Raw genomic sequence first — 24,022 nt, 5'->3', positions numbered from 1 at the left:
CCAGGGCTACCTGCAGTCTGAAATACCTTCTTTATTTATTTTTTTTAATAAATAGTACACTTTTTTTTTTTTTTTTTTTTTTGGCTTGGCTCTGAGTATGCAGAGCTGAGCCAGCACCTCTGTCTGCTACATGACAGGTGACAGCTGTTTCCTGTTTCTGAAAGCAGTGTTACCAGCCACACCATCCCTCTCCTTAATTTAGAAAGCTCTTCTGTTGTCATCTGGTTCTACACTTCCACATGCAGGCTGAGGTCTGTAACAGGAATAACAGCACTGAGGTTACACAACACTTTCCCTGTTCAAACCACTGGGCAAGGAAACCCTCAGGAATTGTTTATTGTAAACATTTCCCACAGACTAAGCAGCAAGCAGTCTTGCTCCCCTGCATTTTCTGGTGTAACATGCCAACAAAGAATCATGCTCAAGAACCACTATATGGAACAAGGTATAGCTCTGTGGACATTCTATGTTTGCAGTTGAAGGTTCATGCCAAATATACTTCTCAGCTCTGAGTATCTGCCAAGTGGATTCTTATTAATGGGAGAAAAAAAAAAGAGCAATAGTAGATTTTATTATCAGCATAAGAGATTAAACCAATCTCTGCTATAAATTGCAAGCAAGACCAGGGCTAATCTCAGGGATTTTTTTACAGTCACCTCGTCTTGCAGTTTCTAAAGAGCAGTCTCAAACCTTTGAAGTTTTTTAAATTCCTGCTTACAACTGTTAAAATATGAGGGGTTTTTTTCTGGTATCCACCAGTTCTCAGAGGCACTACCTTCTGTAGTGACATTTACAGATGCCAGTCCCACAGTCTGTACTATGCAGACAAACACCCACACCTTGACTCCTCAATGGACCCACATGCCTGGCAAGTCAGCGAGCCAGAAATGCAGCAACAAATAGCAGTAACAAAAGCACAATACATGCTGCAACAAGTACAATGGAGCTGTAAGTCACGTCACTACAAAACACCAGCCTCCACTGTGCAGATATTAAAAAAAAAAATAATTCTCAAAGAGGCACAGATTTGAGATGAAATGTGATTATTGCAATTCTGATAGAATTCACTATTTTAACCGTGTACTCTACAATGTCTGGCAACCTTATTCCAACATTGTTTTTAAACAGAGATATCTAATCCATAAAATAGTACCCATAACTTTATCTTCTAGAAACTTACAGTGAAAAATTGCTCTTTCTTTCCTTTTGAAGACATAAACCACCTAAAAGGATTAATAAGTAAAAATGTGGGAACTAGTAAGCATTCCAGTTTTTCCTTCAAGATATTAAAATGTCCTGTTCAGGTTGATTCTGAAAGCTTCTAAACAAATTATGTAAGTTACCTATCCTAAGTATTTGGTTCACAACAACAACAAAAGGATTAATGATTATGTTACTTTTAGCCTTTTAAAGTTATGCTATTGAAAACACTAATCAAAGATTGCAGTCACATTTTCAGTCCTTGCCTGTTGTAGGTGGATTTCATGGAGCAATAAGATTTATAGCTTCATCATGACACAACATCTATAAGGCTGAACTCATTCAGTTGCTAATGAAATGTGATCTGGGGACTCTTGTACCAGCTGGGTGATGATTAGGGCTTATCACAGATAGGTCTAGGAAAAGGCTGGGAAATACTTAAGCTTGTTTTGCAGTTGCTTTGAGCTCTTAGGAAAAGAGTCATTTCTCTACAACATCAGCCTGAGGTTCTCTGCCCATAAAAGAGAGGTAATGTTAAGGTTTTTAACTGATTTGCAAGTGACAGGGTTATATGAAGTCTGGCAAAATCCTATCAAATCTTTCTGGTTTAGCGTCTTTTAAACGGTGAGATGGGTACTTTGTCTTCTCAGACAGCTCAAAAAAACGTTAAGCAACTGGCTTCAGAGAAACCTTGCAAAACTTGCTCTATATGATGCCTCTTGACTTGAAATTCTGCTTTTAATAGCTGCCTGCTGGCACAACAAGCAACTCTGCGTAGGTTTCCCACAGCTAAAAGGAGATACTAAATGTAGTTTCTGATTATGGGAATGGCTCCATATAAATTACAAGCAGCAGGGCCACTCAAACATCTAAATTATTGAATAATATTTAAAATAAATGTGTTAAGAAGATAGCTCCTACCCTCAAAAAAAAATTTAAAAGCAGAGGCAGTTCAAAGTTAAACTCTGACTTCAAGAATATCTTGTCCATACATGCTATCAGCTGGGGGAAAAAAAGGGAGTGAAAAATCTATGTGAGGAGTAGAATACCTGTCTCTTTAACACAGACTGTAGCTCAGCTGTAGGGCAGAATTCTGTTTAAAGCCCCTCTTTCTTCAGAGGGCTACACACTTCCTACTCCTTTCCTTGGTAAGGGCAGTCTCCAGCTCCTCTCAAAAAAGAGCTGCTGCCTGTCAACTGAAAACTACACAATAGCTTTTAAAAATCAGTAGTTTTCATCAACTGTGAGATTTCAAATTGGGTGATTAAATGATTGAGAGGTTTTTCAGAGTGGATTGGAGAAATAAAACGTCAAATATAACAGAGCACAGTAGAAAAAGCTTCCCCTTGTTTTTGTTTTAAGTAATTTTATTATAAAATACATCAAAATTTGATGCTTTTGTAGCCTAAAGGAAGATTTCTTGAGGGAGTTATTTTTTCCATGAATGTCTCTTATTCAGGTCAAATTCGGTCATTTTTGTAAAAGAAAGCCAGTTCCTTTTCTATTGAACAAAAGCCTTGCATATTTAAAATGGACAAGTGGGTTCTATGGATTTGTTTTTGAAAAAAGATGCTCACTTGTATCCCAGAATATGTTCATGATATTTAAAATATGTGTTTAGGTATGGTGGGGGGAAGGTTAGGCTCTGTTGTAAGAGTGTGGTGGGGTTTTCTGGAGTTTGTGGCATTCCTGTGTGTTTGATTGTTTGGGGTTTTTTTTCTATGACTATTTTACATGGTTTTAAGACTGCACCTGACAAGCATTCAACATCAAGGTGCTCAGAAACACTTCAGAGTAGTGCTTGCTTTAGAGATGCAAGTACACAGCGCAGTCTGAGCTAAGGAGTTGTGCAGAGAATTGATAGGTCAGCAAACCTGCTTACGGTTCAGGTCCTACTTCTTCCCTAATGATGTTACCTGCTTATCACGTATCACTCCTTTTGAAATAATTTCAATCTGTATTTGACTTAGGGTAAGAAAAAAGAGTCATGAGAGCTGTACCTAATACAAGTCCTTTAAGTGCCAGCATTCTGCTGACATATTAGCCAAGAACAAGATGAAGAAACAGTTTTGTTCTTTTGTTTAATATTGCCACAATCCAACTGGAGGTCATATGACACAAACCCACTTAGAGGGCACCACATCCCTTTCTGAGATGTAGCCCAGACCAATGCATGTGAGCAGTAACACTCCCAGTACAGATGCTGGGGCTGCCTTTGGTGCTCCTCAGCAGGGCTGGGCTGCAGTACAGAATTCCTTGGTGGCTGCTTTCCTTTGGGCCTGTGCTGGAGGCTATAGTGCTTCCATTCTCTGGACTCTGCCCAGTGTGGAAGGACAAGGTTCAGTGCTTTCCAGAGCGCTTCCCTGAGGAAACTCAAAGCCATGCTACTCTTCTCTGGAACTGGCTGAGAACATTGTCTGTTGTTTCCTTACTGCTAACTATAAAGCAAGCACAGAAAAAAAAGTCCCAAATAAGGCCAGAAAGAGAAGCATAAGTTAGCATTTATTTAAAATTTGTTAAACCCCTTTTGAAGATGAGGGCAAAGGAGAAGTGAAAGAATAACATAAAAATAATAATAATAACAACAACAAAAATAACAACTTTTTAAATTCATGAAGGCTTTTGCCAAAATGCACAGAAACGCTGCTCTTAGTCTGAGAAAGATTGTCAAGGAACAGGCTGACTTTGCCAAAGCTTCACTCCTTACTGTTAACTGTAACTCTCTTGGAACAGAATAATTTAGGTTAGGAGGAGGATCTGGAGGCCATCTGGTCCCTTTCTCGTGGCAAAATTACTCTCAAAGCCAAGTCAGTTGCTCCAGCTGTTGTCCTGTTGAAGTACAGAGATTCAACCTCTTTCCTGTATAGCCCATTCCAGAGCTCCCTCACTTTTCCTGCAGAAAACTTAGGTCATCACCTTCAGAGTTTCCAGACTCAGACCAGCAGGTTTCCATTGTCTTTGTTTTCCATAAGGTGCACCCTGTGAAGTGCAAATTTAATTATGGCCTAATTACTAGGCTAGTGCAAGTGGCTCTCTTTATTTAACTAGGATTTCTAATAAAGGTTCCCTGGAAGCTCTGATAGCAATATGCAGTTACCTGGGCTGGAGCTTTACCAGCCACTGCAGTGGGTGCCAGGGCTGGATGTAGTGTGCCATAACGTGCCATCCTGTACCCTCCCAGCTCCTGACCCAGTGGCTACACCAGCACTCTGGCTGTGCATTGCATGGCTCACTGCAAAACCATCTGGATAGAGGCAGTGGTGTGAAATACTACTGTAGGATTTTAACATGCCTCAAAGAAGGGAATTAGCATGTAGCTTTGTTGAAACACATTCTAATTTTTTTCTTCTCCCTCTTTGTAAATAAGAAACTGTTAGGACAGTTGGACTGATTAAAAATAGTTACATTCTCATTAATAAGATTAGGATTATGGCCAGAAGTCCTACTGTAGGTGAGAAGAGCACTAAGGGGTAAAATGTGCTACCACAAATACCCTGTGCTGAGGGCCAGATAATTTGGAGCATCCTGTGCCCCGGCTTTGCAAAATATTTGTCTGATCAGAGCAGCCAGCAGAAATACCACAAAGTCTGTGTGAACAAGTGTTCAAATGCCTCTTGTGGCTTTGCCACTGTGGCAGACACAGTTTCAACTAAGATTTCTTGTCCTGAGCTTTATTTTTGAAGGCTTTACTTTACTTCTGCTCTTACCTGGCTGGCTGTGGATGCAAACAGGCAGACCTAGACATGCAAATTAAATGTGCTGTCTTCTGGGAGGATGATGAACTTTCTGTAACATGCTTTCCTAGGTATCTTATTTTCACACATTTTTTACACAAAGAGGATTTTTACACAAGAGGCTATCAATATTTCAGGGATAACCATTGTACTTCAAGATTTGATAATTTCTAATACCTATTAATACCTTTGCCATCCCAAATGCAGGTTAAGGATTTTACAGTCCTCTATTCAGTGAAGACTCTTGCAGAAGTGCAGCACAGCAAATAACGTTTTACACCTGCCTGTCACAGCTAAGAAGGGTTTGTTGCAGCTCACCTCCCTTCTTTTTGTTATATAGCACTTCTCCACTGACAGAGGTTCAGCTCCTGATGGAGGAGCAAAACGTGCCCAGTGAGGTGCCAGCAGCCCTAAAGCGTCTGGCCAAATACATAGTGCGTGGTTTCTATGGTGTGGAGTGCTCCCTGGCCCTGGACGTGCTGATCCGCTACCCCTGTGTGAAAGAGGAGGACTTGTTACAGCTGCTCAAGTACGAGCGCAAGCAACTGCGCACCGCCCTCAACACGCTCAAGGCGGACAAGCTGGTGAAGCTGCGGATGCGAGTTGAAACGGGGCCTAATGGGAAGAGCACGAGGCACAATTACTACTACATCAATTATAAGGTGCTGGTGGATGTAGTAAAATACAAACTGGATCATGTGCGCAGGAAAATAGAAGCAGATGAGCGGGATTCAACAACCAGATCCTCTTTTAAATGTCCATCTTGCTCTAACACATACACAGACCTTGAAGTCAATCAGCTCTTTGATGCATTTACAGGTGTGTTACTTATATTGCTTATTTGCTGTTATCTTAAAGAATAGCCCTAATAGCATAAAATTGTTTCCTAAGTGAACTTTGCAATAAAAGCATGTTTGTTAGATCATGCTTCTTGTTTGCCTGTGGACAAGGGTCTGGAACAGGATGCTGGGAGGTGAGGGTAAGAGAAGTGCTGCCTCTGTAGAACATGCTAAACATAAGGAAGATTCATCTTGAATGTACAAACTGGGGTGGAGAATCAGATTCCAGGCCTCAGCTTTGCTTTGAACCTGGTTGAGTAATCTTAACTCATCCAAGTTTTGTGAGTGTCACTTCCTAATATGGAAATATGAACACAGTACTGTCTTTACTCTGCTTTGAATCTCTTAGTTAATCTATTTGTGTGGTCAGTCCTTTTGATGGACGAGTTGGACAAGATGGGTAACCATTTGCAGTCACCTACTGTACTAAGCATCTTGCAGTTCAGTGGCACCACAGCAGAGCTGCTCTGTCACTCCTGGGTTGGGAAGTTCAGGCTCCTCACAGGTCAACACAACACATCCACAGGAGTAGTGTCAGAGCTTGTGGATTTTTCTTCTCTAAAACCAAAATAACTAAAGAGTGTTATTTCAAAATTAGTCAAAATGGCATCATAGTGCAATACATGACTTAGAGCACAGCTACTGCAGTGAAATCTGGGTCATGGGATGTGCAAAGGATGCCAGAACCAGGCAGAATGAGCTTTATATATGACTAACCTGAAATGCCAATGGTGAAATTTGTGTTCTGCCAGTTAGCAAAATCATTCCTTTCTTCTAAATGAAGGGACTCTGTTGAGTTACTAAAATGCAAACATTGAAGCTGGTGATATATTTTTACAGAATAAGCTTGAAGGTTTGTCTGTTTTCCTGAATAAATATAGGGTTTTAGCATATGCCTTGACTCTGACTCTGGAACAACTAAAACCAGATGCTACTTATGCTTGAAAATGTCTTCTTACATTAAGAACTGAGAAGATGAGACTGGAGGAGAAAAAAAATAAACTAATGATAGCACATATCTATCCAGTTTAAATTTCTCTCCTGAGACATTTCTCACGTGCATAACAAGGGTATAATACCAATCTGTCTCTAGTTTGCCTGTAGAATTGAGTTCCCCTAGTTAATGTGAACAAATGGATAAGGCCAGAATCTGGGTCAGAGTCTGGGTAAATGTCCAGGCTGCACGATGCTTAACAACATCCTGCTGATCTTTTTGCATTCTATGAACATGACAATTCCCACTTTGGAAAATGTTGCAGAGACTTTTCGCTGCACTTACTGCAACACTGAAGTAGAGGAAGATGGCTCAGCGTTTCCAAAGCACGATGCTCGAACGTTGCTGGCCAAGTTCAATGAGCAGATGGAGCCTGTCTTCATGCTGCTGCGTGAGACCGAAGATATTGTGCTGCCCTATGACTTGCTGGAGCCTCAGCCAACAGAAATACCAGAATTATCAGAAAGGTATGAACATCACACTAGAACTTCTGATCAATACAAATCACCCCAACAACTTAACAGTTGTAAAATCTTTGAAATACTGAACTTGCAGTCTATGTACTCCATTCTGATTTGTTCAGTAGTTTATAATGAAGAAGTCTGTAATATCTAAGGCATGCTATACTTTTTTAATTTTTTGATAAATTTTTAAAGTAATTTATTTCCCAGATTACTCCTTCAGCTAATATTCATACCCCTTTCTATAAGAAATTAATATTTCTCTCAGTGTGATTCATCCAGAGATGCACTACTGAAGAGACCTTGCAAAAATAATGGTTCAGAGCCACTTGCCTCTGACAGGTAAAAGGCAATGTGTAAATTATTAGAGCACTTGTTAAAGTTAGTCTGCTGACAAAACATGTTTTAGGGGTTTGTTTCTTTGTGATTGTTGTTCAGGGCTTTTTTAATGGGAACTGGGGAGGGGGTCTTGCCTGAATTCTACCTCTTCAAAATGTGACACTTCATTCAGCTTTGATCCAAAGTTGGGCTCAAGTGTGCTGGAATCCTGCAGCCGCCCTGAAAAATGGGCACACAGAAGTTCTGCTTTTGGCCTCACATACACCCAAAACTTAACTATTGATGTCCAAGACTCAAAGCACAAGAGGAAAAGAGAAAAGGCAACTGAAAAGCAACCTATCTGGTTGTCACAAAGCACTGTAGAAGGAGCAGCAACAGCCATCAACAATAGTGTTGGTAAGTTTAGTGAATTCACAAATTAATTCCACAGCCTTAGTGTGGTTAAATACAGCTTTCCCACTGAAAATGTAGTGAGCTTGGTTTAGAAGATAATGTTTCAATTCTGTGTTAGTGGTTATCAGATATTAGTTTCCAAAATCTAGTTTTAAGACTGATTGAGGTTATAGTCCTAAAGACAGAGGTTAAGTGTGTCCTAAAACTTCTGGCTTTAGCCATGATGTAATTGTAGTGGTAATTTTTACTATGGAAAGCTCTCAGAAATGTCTGCATTTTCAAGAGAATTCTAGTGTGGGTAAAAAAGATCTAGAATAGAAAAAAGTTTATGTAGGATGCCTGTGGTAACTGTAAATCAATGATCCCTTTAACACTTAGTGTTGTGTATTAGGAGTAAATGCTTATGAAGAAACTGAAGAAAATGTTAAAGAAACTGTCACAGATAATGAAATCATCAAGACTCTTCTGATGCATGAATCCAAGTCATTATCTAGCACAGACCAGGCTCCTATTGTCAAAAGCAAACTACATGGATCACAGAGTGATAGCAGTGAGTTTGAAGAGGATGCCAAGCACTCAAGGGGAGCAGGAACCAAAGTAATAGACAGCAACTTTGAACAAGAGGAGGAACAGGAAACTCAGGGTCCTATTTTAATGGTAGCTGGTCAGCCCTGTTCATATGGGCAAGTTAGTGAAAACCCAGAGCTTGTGTCTCTCATGACAAATGAAGAGAGAAATGCTTATATAAAAGTAGGACAAGAAATGTTCCAGTCTGTCTTTGAGTAACTACAACTGTAGGAATATCCAACCTTGTACAGAATGGATGAAGGCTTCTGACTTATGTTCTTCAAAGTTTACCACTGAAGGGTTTTGTTTGAACTTGCTCTTAAGCAAGATGGTAATCCTGTAGTAGGTAACTACAGTTCAAATATTATAATTGCAGTCACAGCAAGTGTTGTTTGTTGTTGTAATGCTTATACTTTGTGGATGATGTAATTAGTTTTGGAGCATGAATTATTTCAGGATACATTTGGATCTGATTAAAATCATATTTGAAAAGCAGTGATGCAATCTATAATAAGAAATAAATTATTCCACCTCTCTCCCAGAAGTAACAGTTACTTCCAGTAGTGAAAATGAGTCCAAATCCAGTATGACTTGGTTTTATTCCATACCCGTTAATTCCATATACTCATTTGTTAGGTCACTCACTGTACAACAGTAAAGGACAGGTGTCCCACGGCAACCTCCTTACAAGGGAAGAGCTATTACTAAATTGCATTAGTAATACATGAGAAACAACTCTGGCCTCTGAACTTCCTAAGAATAATTTTTCCAATTCTTCATACTCAGGGCACTACAGAACTGTCTTGAGTGGTAAACTGTGCAAGGGGCACTGGACAGAAAAATGTAACATTTCATTTTGATCCAGATCAGTAAGGGAGCAAGCAATGAATCAATCACAAGACCCTGCTTCTCCCATCTCACTCCCATACTCCCCAGTGTTCTTTTTAAGCAGGAAATAAATTGTGCTTGAAATGAACTACATGAGTAGAAGAACTGGCATTAGGCATAAGTGAGAGTTTAATAATCAGCAGTTCTACTACTTGAGCAAGAGATAATGAAAATATACTAGAAGGGCACAGAGCTAAATACAGGAAGCTCCCTCTGAATGTTAGGAAACACTTCACTCTAAGGGTGACAAACACTGACACAGGTTACCCAGAGAGGTGATAGACTCGGGTATCTTCAGAGTATCTTTTTTGATACTCTTTTTTGAGTATCTTCAGTATCTGAAGATACTCAAAAGCCACCTGGGCAAACAGCTCTAAGTGGCCCTGCTAGCACAAGATGATCTCGAGAGGTTCCTGCTGACCATTCCATGATGAAACAGTACAAAGGTGTGATCAAAGAAATACTATTTGAATGCATTTTTCATGTACACATATCATTGGTTCTGACAGGTAATTTTCTGTTCAGTAGCTGGTGTGGGGCTGTTTTGAATCTAAGTGTTGATACCACAGAGCTGTTTTCCTTACTGCTCAGCAGCACTTGCACAGAGTCCTGACTTTCCTGCTCATCACTCTGTGCCCCTAACGAGAAGGCTGGGGATGCAACAGTTAGGAGGGGACACAGCCAGGAGAGCTACCCCACACTGACCAAAGGACTATTCCATGCCACAGGGCATCATGCTCAGCATACAGAGCTCAAAGAAGGAACAGGGAACAGTTGGCATAATGGCATTTGTCTTCTCAAGTCCTTGTTATGCATCATGGAGCCCTGTTTTCCTGGAGGTGGCATAACACTTGTTTGCCATTTAACTTTGCTTGCATGTGTAGCTTTTGCTTTACCTATTAATCTTTCTTTCAATTATGAATTATTTTGTTTTCACTCTTCTGCTTCTCTCTGTGAGCCCACTGGCTGAGGAGTGAGGAACCAGGTTGGTGCTCAGTTGCTGAATGAGGTTAAACCTATCATTCCAGTGCAAGAATTCAGGAATGAAGTGTGTTTGGCTCTTTCTTAAGCTTAGATTTTAATGACTCAAAATATAAACTAGCCTTTTTTCAAAGCTGCACACAATCTCACTCTACTTTATAAAAAATGTCATCTTTTCAGGCTGAGTGATGCTTGGGATAAATTAGTAATTAGAAGTTTGATTAGAAGTTTCAGTTTCACAGATTTGCCTCTGTCACAATGTATTTTCTTGGTCCTCAAAATGGTAACGTTTTTTCTGCCTACAGTAGTACCAGCAGTTTAAAGCCTGAAGAGTAACTAAACTATCTTCAAACCTTTTGCTAACGTACTTTCATCCTGGGACATGAGAGGCATGTGACCATAACCTGCCAATTCAAAATTCATTCACAAAACCTAGAGACACTCCAAATAAACTAGAAAAAAAAATCACAGAAGAATTACAATCTCATTTTATTTAAACTTCAAGCATATTTAGGCTTCACCATCACTATACTGTCTCCCACAGTATATAGCTGTATTATCATACTAACCTCCAAAGCAACACAATCCTGAATCAAAGATAACCAGTGCTCTTAACTACTTTCAGAAAAGCCTTATGTTTAAGGTAAAAAGGATCTTTATAATGCAGCAGGTCTGCTGCATAAGCTTCTTCTAGCTCAGTTTTATAACTTAGTGTTTTAGCAACTCTGATCGGAAAAACTGAACAAAGTTTTCCAATCTACTTTTCTGTAATTTTAATTCTTCCTTTATCATGAGACTCCAGGAGGTGCTGACGTCAATTGTTTTTTAAAAACATTAACTTTGTAATGAAATTTAGGAAACTACAATTAAAGTCAAACACTTTAGAACAGATTCTCCAGACCTTCAATTGCAGCAATATAAAGTGTCAGCTATGAAAGGATATTAACATTTTCAGACAGGTTTACTCCTGTGAACATCAAAAGGTTTCAGCAAATGCAGAAAAATACAGCTGGTTTCTGCAGTTAACTATAAACCAGGGGTATTCAACTTCACCTCAGATAAATGTGCTGATAGAAAGGAACTCCACAGGCCATGAACAGGAACTTTTTTGTTACAGACAAGCTATGCTCTAGACTATAAAGACAACACGCAAGTATGTACTGTGTCTATACCTTGTATTTTGAGAAGATGCAAGAAACGTGGGGAATTTCTTGTCCCAGGAAAATTAGCAGTGTTTCTCGTAAGAGAAGAACAAGCTGCTAAAAGCATGTCAACAAGTCAATTAACTTCTGGCAACAAACTCTGGCATAACAGTTTATAAGCCAAAGAAAATTTTTCAAAAGAGAAAACTTACAGACAAGTCCAAACTTTATTTAAAACTACCATTTCAAACAGTTTTAAAATTACCAAACAAGTCACAATAAAAAATAAAAAATTAAGACAGAAAAAGAACTGTGCAGCAAAATTGAATAGAAGTGGATTCAGTTCCAGCTGTTTAAACTGCCATAGGCAGAAGATCACATACCTATCCTAAGAGGCAGTGTGTTAAAAATTTTACATTTTTTTACACTTCCAGAATTCTGGGAAATTAGTGCTGATCTTCCATATGCATTTGTAGACATAGCATTTATAAATGCAGACATCTTCGGGTAACTCTTACGCATTTTGAGCTCCAAAAATTTCTGTAAAATAAGAATAAAATCATTGTTTAATATCTACAAGGTATCAAACAGCTCATGACCACATTTCAATTCCTATTTCATCCTCACAAGCACTCTGAGCCATGGCTTACTTGAACAGCTACAGCCACCTCTCCTACATGGAGATAATGAATGGCTTAGAGCTAGCTACAACTTTGGTGTGGCATGGCACTCTTGGTCAGACTGTTCCCACAGCAGCCCTGGGCATCAGTATCCACCAAATGGGCACAACAGGCTTGTGCTGGAAGAGCTGGGACAAGCAGAATGCTGAACAGGCACAGACTGAGATGGAAGGAAATATGCACATTTCCTCACACTTTGTTCTGGAAAATATCTGTGCTGCCACTGCAAATGCATTAAATAAAAAGCAGGTTAATCAGCTTATACTATTTGAGGAATTGGAAGGAGGCACACTAGCAGAAAACTGCTACTATCAGAATACCCAGTTCATGCCCTTTATGTATGTCATTACCGTACACTCCACTGGAGAATTGCAAGTCTAACAATAAAATTCTGTCACAATATTATAGAAAAAAACACAGTTTACTTCAAAATGTTGAAGTAAAATATCAGTTATTTGTACCCTTACAAACTAAAGTATAAGCAATTTATCCCGTGAGAGTATGTGACTTGATTTCTGACTGAAAAAAATTTTTAAAAAACCCCCCAAACCCATTTTTTCTGACCTGAATTATCAGTAAGTTTTTGTATCTGCATAAAAATATTTGGTGAAAGTGAAAAATTTTATTGCCATCATACACACTGGAACTTTTTTCTACCACATGGTATACTTCACATGAAAAATAATTTATTTCTCCCTGAGGAGATGTTTTACTATTCTGAAAAGTCTCTTGAATGTTTTTATCAAAAAAGCACTGAGCAGCCTGTCAGGAAATGATACTGAGTGTTATTAAATCAGTTAAAAGAAATTATAACTTCCAGTATTATTAAACCCAAGCTTGTGAAATAAGAAATAAAAATACTGCTCCATTTGAATAAGTTTCAAAACCATTATGTTGTGACAGGCACTTGAAATATATTAATGACTTTATCAGCCACAGAATCTAAAACAGTATATAGAAGTGAGATGGACAGCAATCTCTTCATATGAATATAACACTTTCAAATGTATGATAACAAAACCCAGTATTTCCACTGCACTACAGTAACTGCTTACTTCAATCAGTAACATCTAAATTCTAGTATTTCAGAGTGTTTTCCCAATATGTGTGCAGAATATAGAAAAAAATTACCAGGTTCTTTCAATGTTTGGGCATCTCCTACTAATTCTTGATCTTGAGCTCCATCTCCATCCAGTAATTCATCAGACAAACTCTTGGTTTGGGCCTCTGTTTCCATTTTCTTCATTATATCTGCCTTTGTAACAGAAAAAGCAAATCTGAAAATTCTGGATAATTCTTACTGCTGTCTGGGTAACACAGATATTTATGGTATGCACTTGTAAACAACAATCCCACAAATAATAGCAAAATACCTCTGAATACACAGCAAGTTTGAGGGGCAAGTCTTCAACTTTCACAAAGTCATCTTCATCAGATTTTTGACTTACATTTCCAGAACCAGGTTCCTGTTAATAAAAATTGTGTATTTAAGAAATACCATTTTGTTTTCTTTTCACTCCAAAACTATTAAAGTACATAAAAAAACCCCAATGCACACATCACATTTGCAGACAGAAACAAAACAAGAATGCAAACCAGAAATAATACTTAAATAGAAAAAAGCTTATAATTTCTCTTGGATGGATTTTAACTGAAATATACACACATATTCATTCACTAGCACAGGTGACTCTGTATCAGGGCTTCCAGCCATGGAGCTTTCAGAACTTGCAGCAGATTTGTTTTCTGCACATGTGGTATCTGGTGTTTGAGTTTCATTCACTGCCAAAGATGAGCTTGATCCTTCAGTTTTCACAGTGGCTGTTATAAAGGATTCTGGGGAATTCACTGTTAAATCTGGTGTATTCTCCATGACACTGAGGTAATCGTGCACAGCTGCAGCCACATCTTGTTCACCTAAAACCACAGAATTATAATTTAACTGGAGAAGGAAGAGATAGTAAAATATTCGGAACATACAAAAATTATGATCCAAAGTTACAAATGAACAGTGAAAGTGAACTATAGTCTCTTAGACAACACAAAAATGACTGAAGTAAAATATCCGTTATTTGTACCCTTACACACTTAAGTATAAGCAATTTAGCCCATGAGAGTATGTGCCTTGATTTCTGACTGAAAAAAAGTTTTTTAAAAACCCACAAAAAACAACTTGCAGAACTAAGTGACCTCCTATAAAATATTCATTCTAGTTATGAGGAGATATAACACAGAACAGTAAATACCTTAATATTTTGCCACTCTAATATTTATTTTTAATCTACAAAAAAAGGCCAAGAACAAAACTAGTCTTTGCAACAGAAGACCACAGGGAAGGTGGTAATAACAGTTCTACAAATAACATTCATACAACCCAGTAATCCTCCCTTCTTTTGATGGAAAATAATTTCTTTGCTCTTCTTCAGTTACAACATTACTCACAGGAAAAAAAAAAACTTTAAAATATGAATTTCAACAACTAGTAAAATGGTAGTAGCAGAAAAAAGAAGTACAAGAAAAATCTAAACATCAAAACACTAACACGTATTAATTCTGATACAGTGTGCCAAAAGCTGCAACAAGCAGCTAAAATTCTTGCTCATGCTTAGGTACATATGGTTTTGTCAAGCATCAAAACCATATCTACCTAAGTAAGATTATTCCATGTTTCCTCTTCAAAAGGTTTACTGTGTCAATATCAACACAGATACATCCAGGCAACTGATACAGTTCCATGAAAAAGACACTGCAGTAAATTTGATCATCTTTCTCTTAGTTACATGTATCACAGGCTCTGTCCAAGGCAATTGTCACCATATGCAAATTCATATGGAATTGTTAGTCTCTCAGATGCCACATACAGGGCTTACCTTTAACATTAACAGGCTCTTGTTCTGATGACAAAATCTCACTGCTTTTTGCCTTACTCAATTCTTGGTTTGAAGTCTATTGGGGAAGGTAAAAATGAGTTAGAACAAAATTTTACTGATCAGTTTCCTAGCTTATTGGCTAATTTACTAACTAGAAACACGCTGTACACTTGCTCCATTAATTTGTCTTTTCACTAGTTTGAAGTAAAGACTTGCTGCCTTTACTTCTACTGCTATTTGCCAGCTAGTCAGCAACAGTTTACAAAACCATTAACACTGACGGGCATGTTCTATCTGAACATTTTCTTTTCAATGCAGTAGTTCCCAGGTAAACTCTTTGGCTCCACTTAAAAGATCTACTGTTTTAACCTTTAAAGTAAAATGTTCCACTTGCATCCTTGCCTAATGTTAATACCCGTTGAGCAAACCGAAGTTTCAATAGATTGTCAATCTTATTTAGAATGTAAGGAACAGACAATTCTCCAAAAAATTTTAATATGTGTGACCTGTTAAGTGACAGTGAAATGACAATCATACCCAGTAACATTTCACCATTGTTCCAGAAATAATTATCACAAAAGGGAGGGAAGACAAAAGACATGCTAGAATACAAGAGTGAATTACTCCCAATTAGAACTTCATCTCAGCAAACACAGAGAAAGAACTACTTAAAGGTTTAAAATTATGCTTTTTTGAAAATTTAACTTCTCACTTGCAGCTTAACAATTTTTCCTCTCTCATAGCAGATGTAAACATTAGTTTTGTCTCTACAAAACATTAGTTTTGTCTCTCATCCATTCACTTTGGCATCAGCTGTAATAAATTCAGGTGAGGAATGCCACATTTTGCATGTAGCACCTACTGGCATAATACAATTCACTGTATTATTATTTTACTTTCAATAGTACAAAAAAGTACAAGAAGAAAAAATAAGGTACATATAAATATATACTGAAAAGCTGTGCAATCACACAGGTTTGTTCTGCTTTTACAATTTTGACTATACCTGTTCATTTTCAGTTGTTTCACTGCTGGCTTGTAATGATGTTTGCACATCAACAGGTCCTTCCTCAAATTCTATTTCTTCATCTTCATTTTCATCTTCTCCACTGCCATAGTTAGTCAGAGCTTGAGTTTCTGCTTTTGATAAACCTAAAGGCAAATCAATTTAAAATCACCTTTGAATTGCCAAATCCTGTTGGAGAATTTAATGCAATGATACCCCTTACTTCAAAACATTTTTTAAGATTAAGATACAGTAACGACTTAACTTTCAAAGATCTGTATGTTTTACACCAGCTATATTAAGAACGAACACCCATGTCAGTGTGCAATGTCAAAGTTATTAAACAAGTTGGCGCAAAGAATGTAAGGAATCCAAGCCAGAAGTAGTTGGTGTAATACAAAAAACAGGACAATAAGTAAATAAACAAATAAATGCACCTTTACTTAGTAAAAGCATATTTTAAAAGCCACATTATTTAAATTAGAAACTGCTTAAAATCTGCACAGCTTTCAAATCATTCAGGTTAAAGGCTGAGAAACTCGGAGTTAAGCTGAGACAGGATATATAACCTAATGAATCAATTTCTAATATATTTTTACAGATCTACTGATTATGAAAAAAATTACTTCCTCTAATTGGAATATTTAACCCTTGACATAACACTAGGAAATATAGTACTGTAAAACTTTCACTGACAAAGGATGGACTATAATATCTGCAACAGAAGGTGTTACACAGCACTACTTCATGCAAATCCTGTTGTAAGATTAGCTGGTCAAAACCCCAGTGGAAGCACCAAAATATATAAAAGCTCCTTACTTATTGCCACTGGACCACTTTCACTTTCCTCATCTTCCTCTTGATCAGATGCATCAGATCTAATACTTTCAGGCACTCCGTTACCAGCACACACTTCTGAGTCCGGTACTTGTTTAGCAGTTTCAGTCTCATCCTTGTCCTAGGAAAACATGGAATAGTGTGCAATTTCATGTTTATCTAAAGACTACACTAAGGTTTCTGCCTAAAGGAGTTGTTTCACAGAAGCTAATAAGTATCTACTAAATATCTGTCTAAGCAGTCCTTACAGCCTTGAAATTAATACAGCAAAACAATACTCCTAAAACAGAGCATGAGAGCTTGCTGTAAGGGATCGTGCACTATTCAGACACAGCTTTCACAGACCTCATAACAACTGAGTATGTCATCTGAAAAGGTTGACATTGATCAGCATGCTAGGTTAAAAAAATCCTTTACATTAGATTTGTCATTTTCAAGAAGACAGACACATCTGCATTATTACGTTCCAGCAACTTCCCTAAATGCTCCTCCTAAACGAGGAGTAAAAATACTTCTACCTGCAGCTTCTCATTTCTTTAGCAGTCATTTCCTCAGTAGTTTCCCCCATTAATAATATGCTAAATATGCTGAATAAGAAAATTCTGCATTTCTATATGAACCTCAAAGTAAAGCCCTGAGTTTGGCTCCAAATCTTGAAAGGATTTTTCTACACTACAGCAACTGTAACAAGAGATGTACAACTTCCTACTTGTACTTCTAAAGCAGTAAAAGCTTTGGAGCAGACAGAAGCTCTAAGCCCTAGAAGAAAACACTGGCTCCACTCCCACACATGCTCACTCCTATTCCTATACCCATTTAGGATAGCAATCAACATTCTGCTTGGCATATATACTTCTATCATTCCCTTGGCTGGAGAAAGCTGAACATTCCGACAGACCACTTAAAACTTCATAAACACATTTACCCACTGATATCAGTGGTTTTCAAAAGAAACTTGAAAAGAAAAGGGACAAATTCTAAGCACTAACATTTCATACTCAGAGCAGAGGCAGGCTTGGACACTGAGACCTCAAATACCACGTGTCCCGATTCAGAACATCTACCTTCTCCCGAAGATGGAAAATAAATCAACTTATTCCATACCATTAAAAAAAAAAAATGTTAACTGCTATAAATAGTTAAGCTGTCCTTAGAAACTCAAATATAATCTACTTTGTAGCTTTGATAAAATAAATGTCTGAAAACAACAGAAAGGAGTTTAATACATTTCTAAAGACTGGAAAATGGGGTGCTTACTGATACTTGATTCCTATAACAGACAACAGTAAGACTAACTGACCTATGAAATTATCTCAGGAATAAAGATAGTTGAAAGGCATACACATACTTTGTCCTCATCGACATCTTCAACAGAAGAACAAACATCCACCTGGAGACCTTTTTTTGCCTAGAAGAAACACAAACTGTCTTCAGTTTTAAACTGAAATAACTTGGAAATACTGAATCAAACTGTGGCTTCATGAGAGCCAGGCTGAAATTCTAATCTTACTAAGAATTGCTATCTTAAAGCAGCAGGCAGCCACAGGGACTTCTGTACACACAGATGTCATCAAAATTTCAGAGTTGCAAAGCATTAAAATAATCTGTGCTAACCCTTCTTATTTAAACAATTACACTTATATTGGGCTAATCCTACAGTTCGTGGCTGAATTGTACCTAGCACATAGAATCAGATACATCATGGCAGGGGGGTTGAAATTATATGTTCTTTAAGGTCCTTTCCAACTCAAACTACTTCATGATTCCAGCAATGATCAAGACAAAGAGCTGTGTGTTCAGCAGTTACTTTACTGGACTCAAGAGACCCAGAAAATCAAGCAAGATCAAATATGTCTCCATCAGGATTGCAGAGTTGAAGGCTGTGAGAAAACCATACAGAGATAATTGTGCAGGTCTGTACAAAGCAACCAGGGCCTACCACTTCTGGCTCATCTCTGGCTTTGTTGAATCTGAACCTCTGCCACAACAACTAGGTAAACATTGACCTTAACCCTAATTTTGTCTTCCAAGAGAGAAGAAATGCTGAATCTAAGATGGCTCCATGCTTTCTCATAGCAGGTATAAACCAACTCTATGTAACAAAGTTACAACTTTGATAAAACAGGAACTTCAGATAAAAGAGGCAACTCCAGATAAAACAGGAAGTCAAGTCTGAATTTTTCTGGATTTAGAGTGTTTCTCTGGCCTCTTTACAAGGCACTCCACAGTCTCTCTCATACCAGCCATGCTATTGATATATCAAAATTGATTATCTTGAAGTATAGCTAGTGGTACACCTAAAAATACTTGTAGGAGTTTATAACAGGTTCAAAAAATATCTTCTGCTGACATTTAAAAATGAAGTAAGGGTTTGCTTTGGTATTTGTGTTTCTGTAAGAAAGCCGAAAGGACACTGAAATCATAAATCATGAATATGACCTGGTTTATTGTTTCTTTTGTAAACAGATCATATAACTTTAAAAAATGCAGCTATGCTCCCAATAAAAGCAATACTAAAATTAATAATGTAAATGGTGTGAAACTTAGCCAAAGCTTGCTTTCTAGAGCAAGAATATGTCCTACAGTCTCAAATATTTGTAAAAACTTACATATATTTTACACACCAAGTCCAGAAACTGATTTTTTTCTACATATGCCAACAAACCAACAACAGGACAACTTCAGAGGATTTATTCTAATTTTTTTCAAGATGATGCCTAACAAAGCTACGGCAAGGAAACCAGCGGGCATACTAAAGATAATGAACTGGGACCTCCAATATGTCAAAATACTTAGCTGGGTGTAATGGGGCCATCCAAAACCAATACACTGGGATAGAGTTAAACTTCCTCACAGTATATAGTATGAGTCTGTGTTTTCAATTTGAGTTGAACACAGGGTTGACAGCATAGGAATGTTTTCATTACAGCATTCCACAGAGTCAAGGCCTTCTGTGCTCCTCACCCCCTCCCCTCCCCACCTCCCCCCCCCCCACCCCCCAAAAGCAACAGGTAAGAGTGCACAGCACTTGGCCAGGGAAGATGATCCTCATTAAGCCAAGGGACGTTCTACACCACACAGCGTCATGCTCAGCATATAATGTTGGACAAAGAGTGAGGGAGGGGCAGAGATCCAAAGTGATGGCATTCGACTTCCCAAATCACATTATCTATCACATTACATGTGATTGAGCCCTGCCCTCCGAGAGGTGGCTGAACACCTGCCTACCTATGGGAAGTGGTGAATGAATTCCTTGTTTTGCTCTGCTTGCGTGTGTGGCTTTTGCTTTACCAATTCAAGTGACTTTATCTCAACCCACGAGCATTCTCCGTTTAACCCATTTGATTGTCTCCCCATCCCACAGAGGGGAGTGAGTGGCTGTGAGAGACTCAGCTGCCACCGGGGGTGAAACTACCCAAAGGCCTCAGGTGTTAAAACTATTTCAACACTTGTTAATTCCTTCCTATGTTCACATAAAACCATTAGAACATTTCTTCTAAATTATGAACGAAGTCTATACAATTAGTTATCTGTAAGAGATGCTCATCATAAGGTAATCGAACTAGTTTAGAAAATACACATATTTAGCAATCTCAGAAATGCTGCGTTTTCCAAAAATAAAATAAAACAAACCTCTTTAGCATAAGACTGCATTACTTCAGTGGTTTCTATTTTTCGTTTACATCTCTGCTTTACAGAAATACTGTTGTTATCCAAGTCTTGCATGAGTTTAAAAAAGGCTAATTCATTGAATAACACTTCAGAGATCTCCACAAGAAGATCCTCCCCACAATCTTTTAATTTTCTACCAGCAAATTTCGCCAGTGAATCCTGTGAAGAGAAATAATTCTTCAGTTTCTGACATAGGCTTTCAAGCTTTAAAGACTAAGTATTTTTCATATTTCTAATAACTTGAAATTAGTTATGTATATATTAGCTCGTATTTTTTTAAAAGAAGTTTTATTTTACATGGTCTCTCTAGTCCCATAACACAGAACTTCATAAGCTCATAGTTTAAACTCCATGCTTATAGAAAAAAAAAAAAAATGAAAAAATGCAAACTACAGATTTTCAGGAATTTACACATGATGTCCATGAAAAGTCTCACCAGAGCTCTCCTTGAACACAGCCACAGGCCAAAGATACACCTCTCACTACCTGGCTGTGACAGCAAAGATGTTCTGTGTGCAGTAAATGATTAGTTTAGGAACAAAGGTAATACCTCATCACTGTATCAAAGGTGAGGGAGAACAGCAGCTATCCTATTCAAGGTGTAAAATACAACTTCAGAGAAGTTGGCTCATTAGCCAACTTGAGTGCTGCAGAACAGAAATGAAAAAAAACTACTAACCTGAAGTATACTGCCAAGCTGCTTATGAAAGAACTTCACAAATTCTTTACTTTCATCATTTTGCTGCGTAAGAGTCAAGACCATACGTCTTACTGATATCAGTAATTGAGAAGAGCACACTTCATCCATGTGTTCCTACACAAATATCACAGAATGAGCTTTGTTACCACTTGAAAAAAAAAAAAACTAGCCATCAACCCAAATAGAGAAAATAATTTATTAAAAAAAAAACCTGTCCACTGAAGGAACAGCACACCACAAAAAAGTCCTAATCAATCCCACAAACACCATACTTCATGAATGACTGCTTAGTCACAACACACAAAGATTTATCTCAGTTTTCCAGTAGAGGAGTACTTGGCATCTTATAATGTTTGGCCAAACTCAGAAGCTTCATATATTGTGGCTGTGTACACAAGTGTATTAAAGTGTATATTAAGATATCTACTGTTATATGCAGCCTTAAAATTACAAATAAAAACCAAGTCTTCAGGCATTCTGACTCTGGCATGTCAACAATATACAGTTTTTTAACTTAGTATCACCAAATACCTTATTAGACAAACCTAAGCTTATACACTGTGCATACTATAAAAGGGAACAGGGAGATGCCTTAAGCAATTAAATCTCAGCTCCTTGCAGAGAACCTTGCAAAGGAGAACTGTGACTATTTCTCCTTTAAAGAATATTTCTTATTTGTAGTCACAGAAGTTAAAAAGCTCTCAACAACTTTAAAGACATTTGTAAACAGGAGAAAATAATGCTAAAAATCAACTACTCAGAGGTATTTATCAAAAATACCCTATTATTGTACATGTAACAGTTTTAATTAGTGATTTCAGTTCTGTCTGCTAAAAGACACTAAAATATTTCAGAAGTACATTCTCAAACATTCCTATATTTAGTTTTGTCAGCTCCAAACAAGCAACCTCTATTCTTTTTGATGTCAAGTCCACCTGCCCTATGAAATCTAGAAACCTCACCATTTATTTCTCCTATTAAAAATTACACAGAATCTTTCTGTGGAACATCTAATTCTTTCTTCAGCAGAGTCTGCAACTGAACACATTTATTGGCAGCTGTTTCTAAGGGGCAAGTTTTAGATTTTAAATAATTTTCTTCTGTGCAATTATACAAGTGCTTTTCTTACTCTTCTAATTTACACCATATTATAAAGAACCCTTACCTTGAGAAAAGGAATGACCTCTTTCATAATTGCTTTAATCTGCCGGTCAAGCTGCTGAGTATCTATACGAGGACACGGAACTGAAGAAACATCACCTGACTGTGGCACAGACTGACATTCACCAGTACCTGGACCTTGTTTTAATTAAAAAAAAAAACCAAACCAAAATAAATAATAAAAAAAAACCAACAAAAAACAAAAAACACTGCTTTATTACATTAAACATTACTATTAAAGATAGACCACTTTCAAAAAAGTATTTTAAAAAACAAATCTTATTTCCTTAGGTATGTAAATATCCTTTCAAACTCTGCTAAGTTTTTAATATAAATGAAGATGAAAGTAATTTAGCATGATAGTAACTATAATTATTTTCTAAAACTAAGCAAAATATACATATATGTGCATACCTTCTAATTTAGCAGTAGAAGCACCCTGAAAATTACTAGAGCAGCCCTCAGAGTCAAGGGTACTTTCAGCTTCAACTTTCATACGCTCATATTCCCTCATCCAAGACAAAGCTTTATCTAAGTGAATCACTGTGTTGCCTATATTTAGAATAAAAACACTTTTTAATCTAAATAAAAATTTTTCAATTGATAGACAAATAAACAATGACTAAAATGACTTTAAGGCTTCATGTATTGAAATCTACATATAACTAGTTGCAATATTTTATTATACACTTAATTATAAACTCAGTGTTTCACATTAGCTGATTTAATTATGTTCTCTCTTACAAAACAGGTAATTACACACTACAAATCAAGTAACAATGTACTAAAGTGCAGACAATTACAGGCATTTACAGAGGGAGGGAGAGAGGAACACTTGAAAACACTAAGTCACATCATTCTCACCCAGGTCATCAGTGGCAAACGGTTCAAAATTTGAAGAAGTAGACATAGTACTGCCATTGTCTGCATCAGGTTGTTCACAATTTTGACATGCTTCTGTAGAAAAGTTCTTGCCAAAAGTTTCCTTAAAAATACCAGACAAGTGAATACAAAGAAGAAGTACACTATACTCTCACAGATGTATGAACAGGCCCACAATTCTTTTCAGTGACTTGTGGTATCAGGGTTTGTCATCAGACTGCCTGACTGGGGAACAACCCTACTTTCAGGTTATAAATCCATCAGGTTAATCTACCATGCTTACTTCAAACACTTCAAGTACAAAACACGTAATAAACTGTACAGAGGTATGATTTCTTAAATACAAGAAAGAAAACATTTTTGGAGAATCATGTGATCAGTACTTGCCCTGACCTTACTCAGAAGAGATTTTGGCTCTTTCTGAATGTATCAGTTTCCGATTCACATCCCTCTACATGTTTCATTCACCCCTGACACACTCATTTGCAATACTGAGAATCCTATAGTATTTTATCACTTTTGCATTGATTCTCTTGCCGCTAGTTGTTTAAAAAAGTCTGTGTAAGTTGACACTAATTTTAAACAAATTCAATCCCTAGTATATTTCAGTAGACAAGCATACATGTGTGCAAACTGAAATACAGGAAAAGCTGCCGGTACCTTCTGAATTTGAAAA

At 37.4% G+C, this 24,022-nt stretch overlaps 2 protein-coding genes across 16 annotated transcripts in view; one reads left to right on the top strand and one right to left on the bottom strand.

Annotated features, from left to right (window-relative positions):
- The first annotated feature begins 1,652 nt into the window (after window positions 1-1,652).
- LOC115494966 (general transcription factor IIE subunit 1) lies at window positions 1,653-9,063 on the top strand. Its single transcript, XM_072928252.1, has 5 exons — window positions 1,653-1,728; window positions 5,142-5,753; window positions 7,033-7,234; window positions 7,740-7,963; window positions 8,352-9,063. The coding sequence occupies exons 2-5, from the start codon at window positions 5,306-5,308 to the stop codon at window positions 8,744-8,746; spliced, it is 1,269 nt and encodes a 422-aa protein (XP_072784353.1). The 5' UTR covers window positions 1,653-1,728; window positions 5,142-5,305; the 3' UTR covers window positions 8,747-9,063.
- Window positions 9,064-11,746: 2,683 nt separating this feature from the next.
- PCM1 (pericentriolar material 1) overlaps window positions 11,747-24,022 on the bottom strand; it is a 40,509-nt gene continuing 28,233 nt past the window's right edge. For 9 of the 15 annotated variants that reach the window (XM_041715770.2, XM_030261055.4, XM_072928248.1 and 6 more), the window contains 13 exons: window positions 23,329-23,449; window positions 22,879-23,016; window positions 22,469-22,602; window positions 21,283-21,417; window positions 20,565-20,762; window positions 18,280-18,339; window positions 16,914-17,052; window positions 16,095-16,240; window positions 15,089-15,164; window positions 13,885-14,135; window positions 13,592-13,684; window positions 13,350-13,473; window positions 11,747-12,078 (listed from right to left, as the gene is read on the bottom strand). In XM_041715770.2, coding sequence (XP_041571704.2) covers window positions 12,053-12,078; window positions 13,350-13,473; window positions 13,592-13,684; window positions 13,885-14,135; window positions 15,089-15,164; window positions 16,095-16,240; window positions 16,914-17,052; window positions 18,280-18,339; window positions 20,565-20,762; window positions 21,283-21,417; window positions 22,469-22,602; window positions 22,879-23,016; window positions 23,329-23,449 — 1,641 coding nt within the window. In that variant the 3' untranslated portion in view covers window positions 11,747-12,052. The remainder of the gene's footprint in view (window positions 12,079-13,349; window positions 13,474-13,591; window positions 13,685-13,884; window positions 14,136-15,088; window positions 15,165-16,094; window positions 16,241-16,913; window positions 17,053-18,279; window positions 18,340-20,564; window positions 20,763-21,282; window positions 21,418-22,468; window positions 22,603-22,878; window positions 23,017-23,328; window positions 23,450-24,022) is intronic. The other 6 variants (XM_072928249.1, XM_072928250.1, XM_072928251.1 and 3 more) reach the window with 4 other exon arrangements.

This window comes from Taeniopygia guttata, chromosome 4, assembly GCF_048771995.1.
Source record: "Taeniopygia guttata chromosome 4, bTaeGut7.mat, whole genome shotgun sequence".
Taxonomy (NCBI): Eukaryota; Metazoa; Chordata; class Aves; order Passeriformes; family Estrildidae; genus Taeniopygia; species Taeniopygia guttata.
Note: the sequence above shows the minus strand (reverse complement) of the source record. Positions and strands in the feature narration are given on the sequence as shown.

What these genes read in the sequence shown, in the direction of transcription:
- LOC115494966 (XM_072928252.1), top strand. Translation starts at nt 5,306, where the DNA reads ATGGAGGAGCAAAACGTGCCCAGTGAGGTGCCAGCAGCCCTAAAGCGT. An exon ending in GCTCTTTGATGCATTTACAG is followed by an intron (nt 5,754 to 7,032) that starts GTGTGTTACTTA and finishes AAAATGTTGCAG; the next exon opens with AGACTTTTCGCTGCACTTAC. An exon ending in ATACCAGAATTATCAGAAAG is followed by an intron (nt 7,235 to 7,739) that starts GTATGAACATCA and finishes CACTTCATTCAG; the next exon opens with CTTTGATCCAAAGTTGGGCT.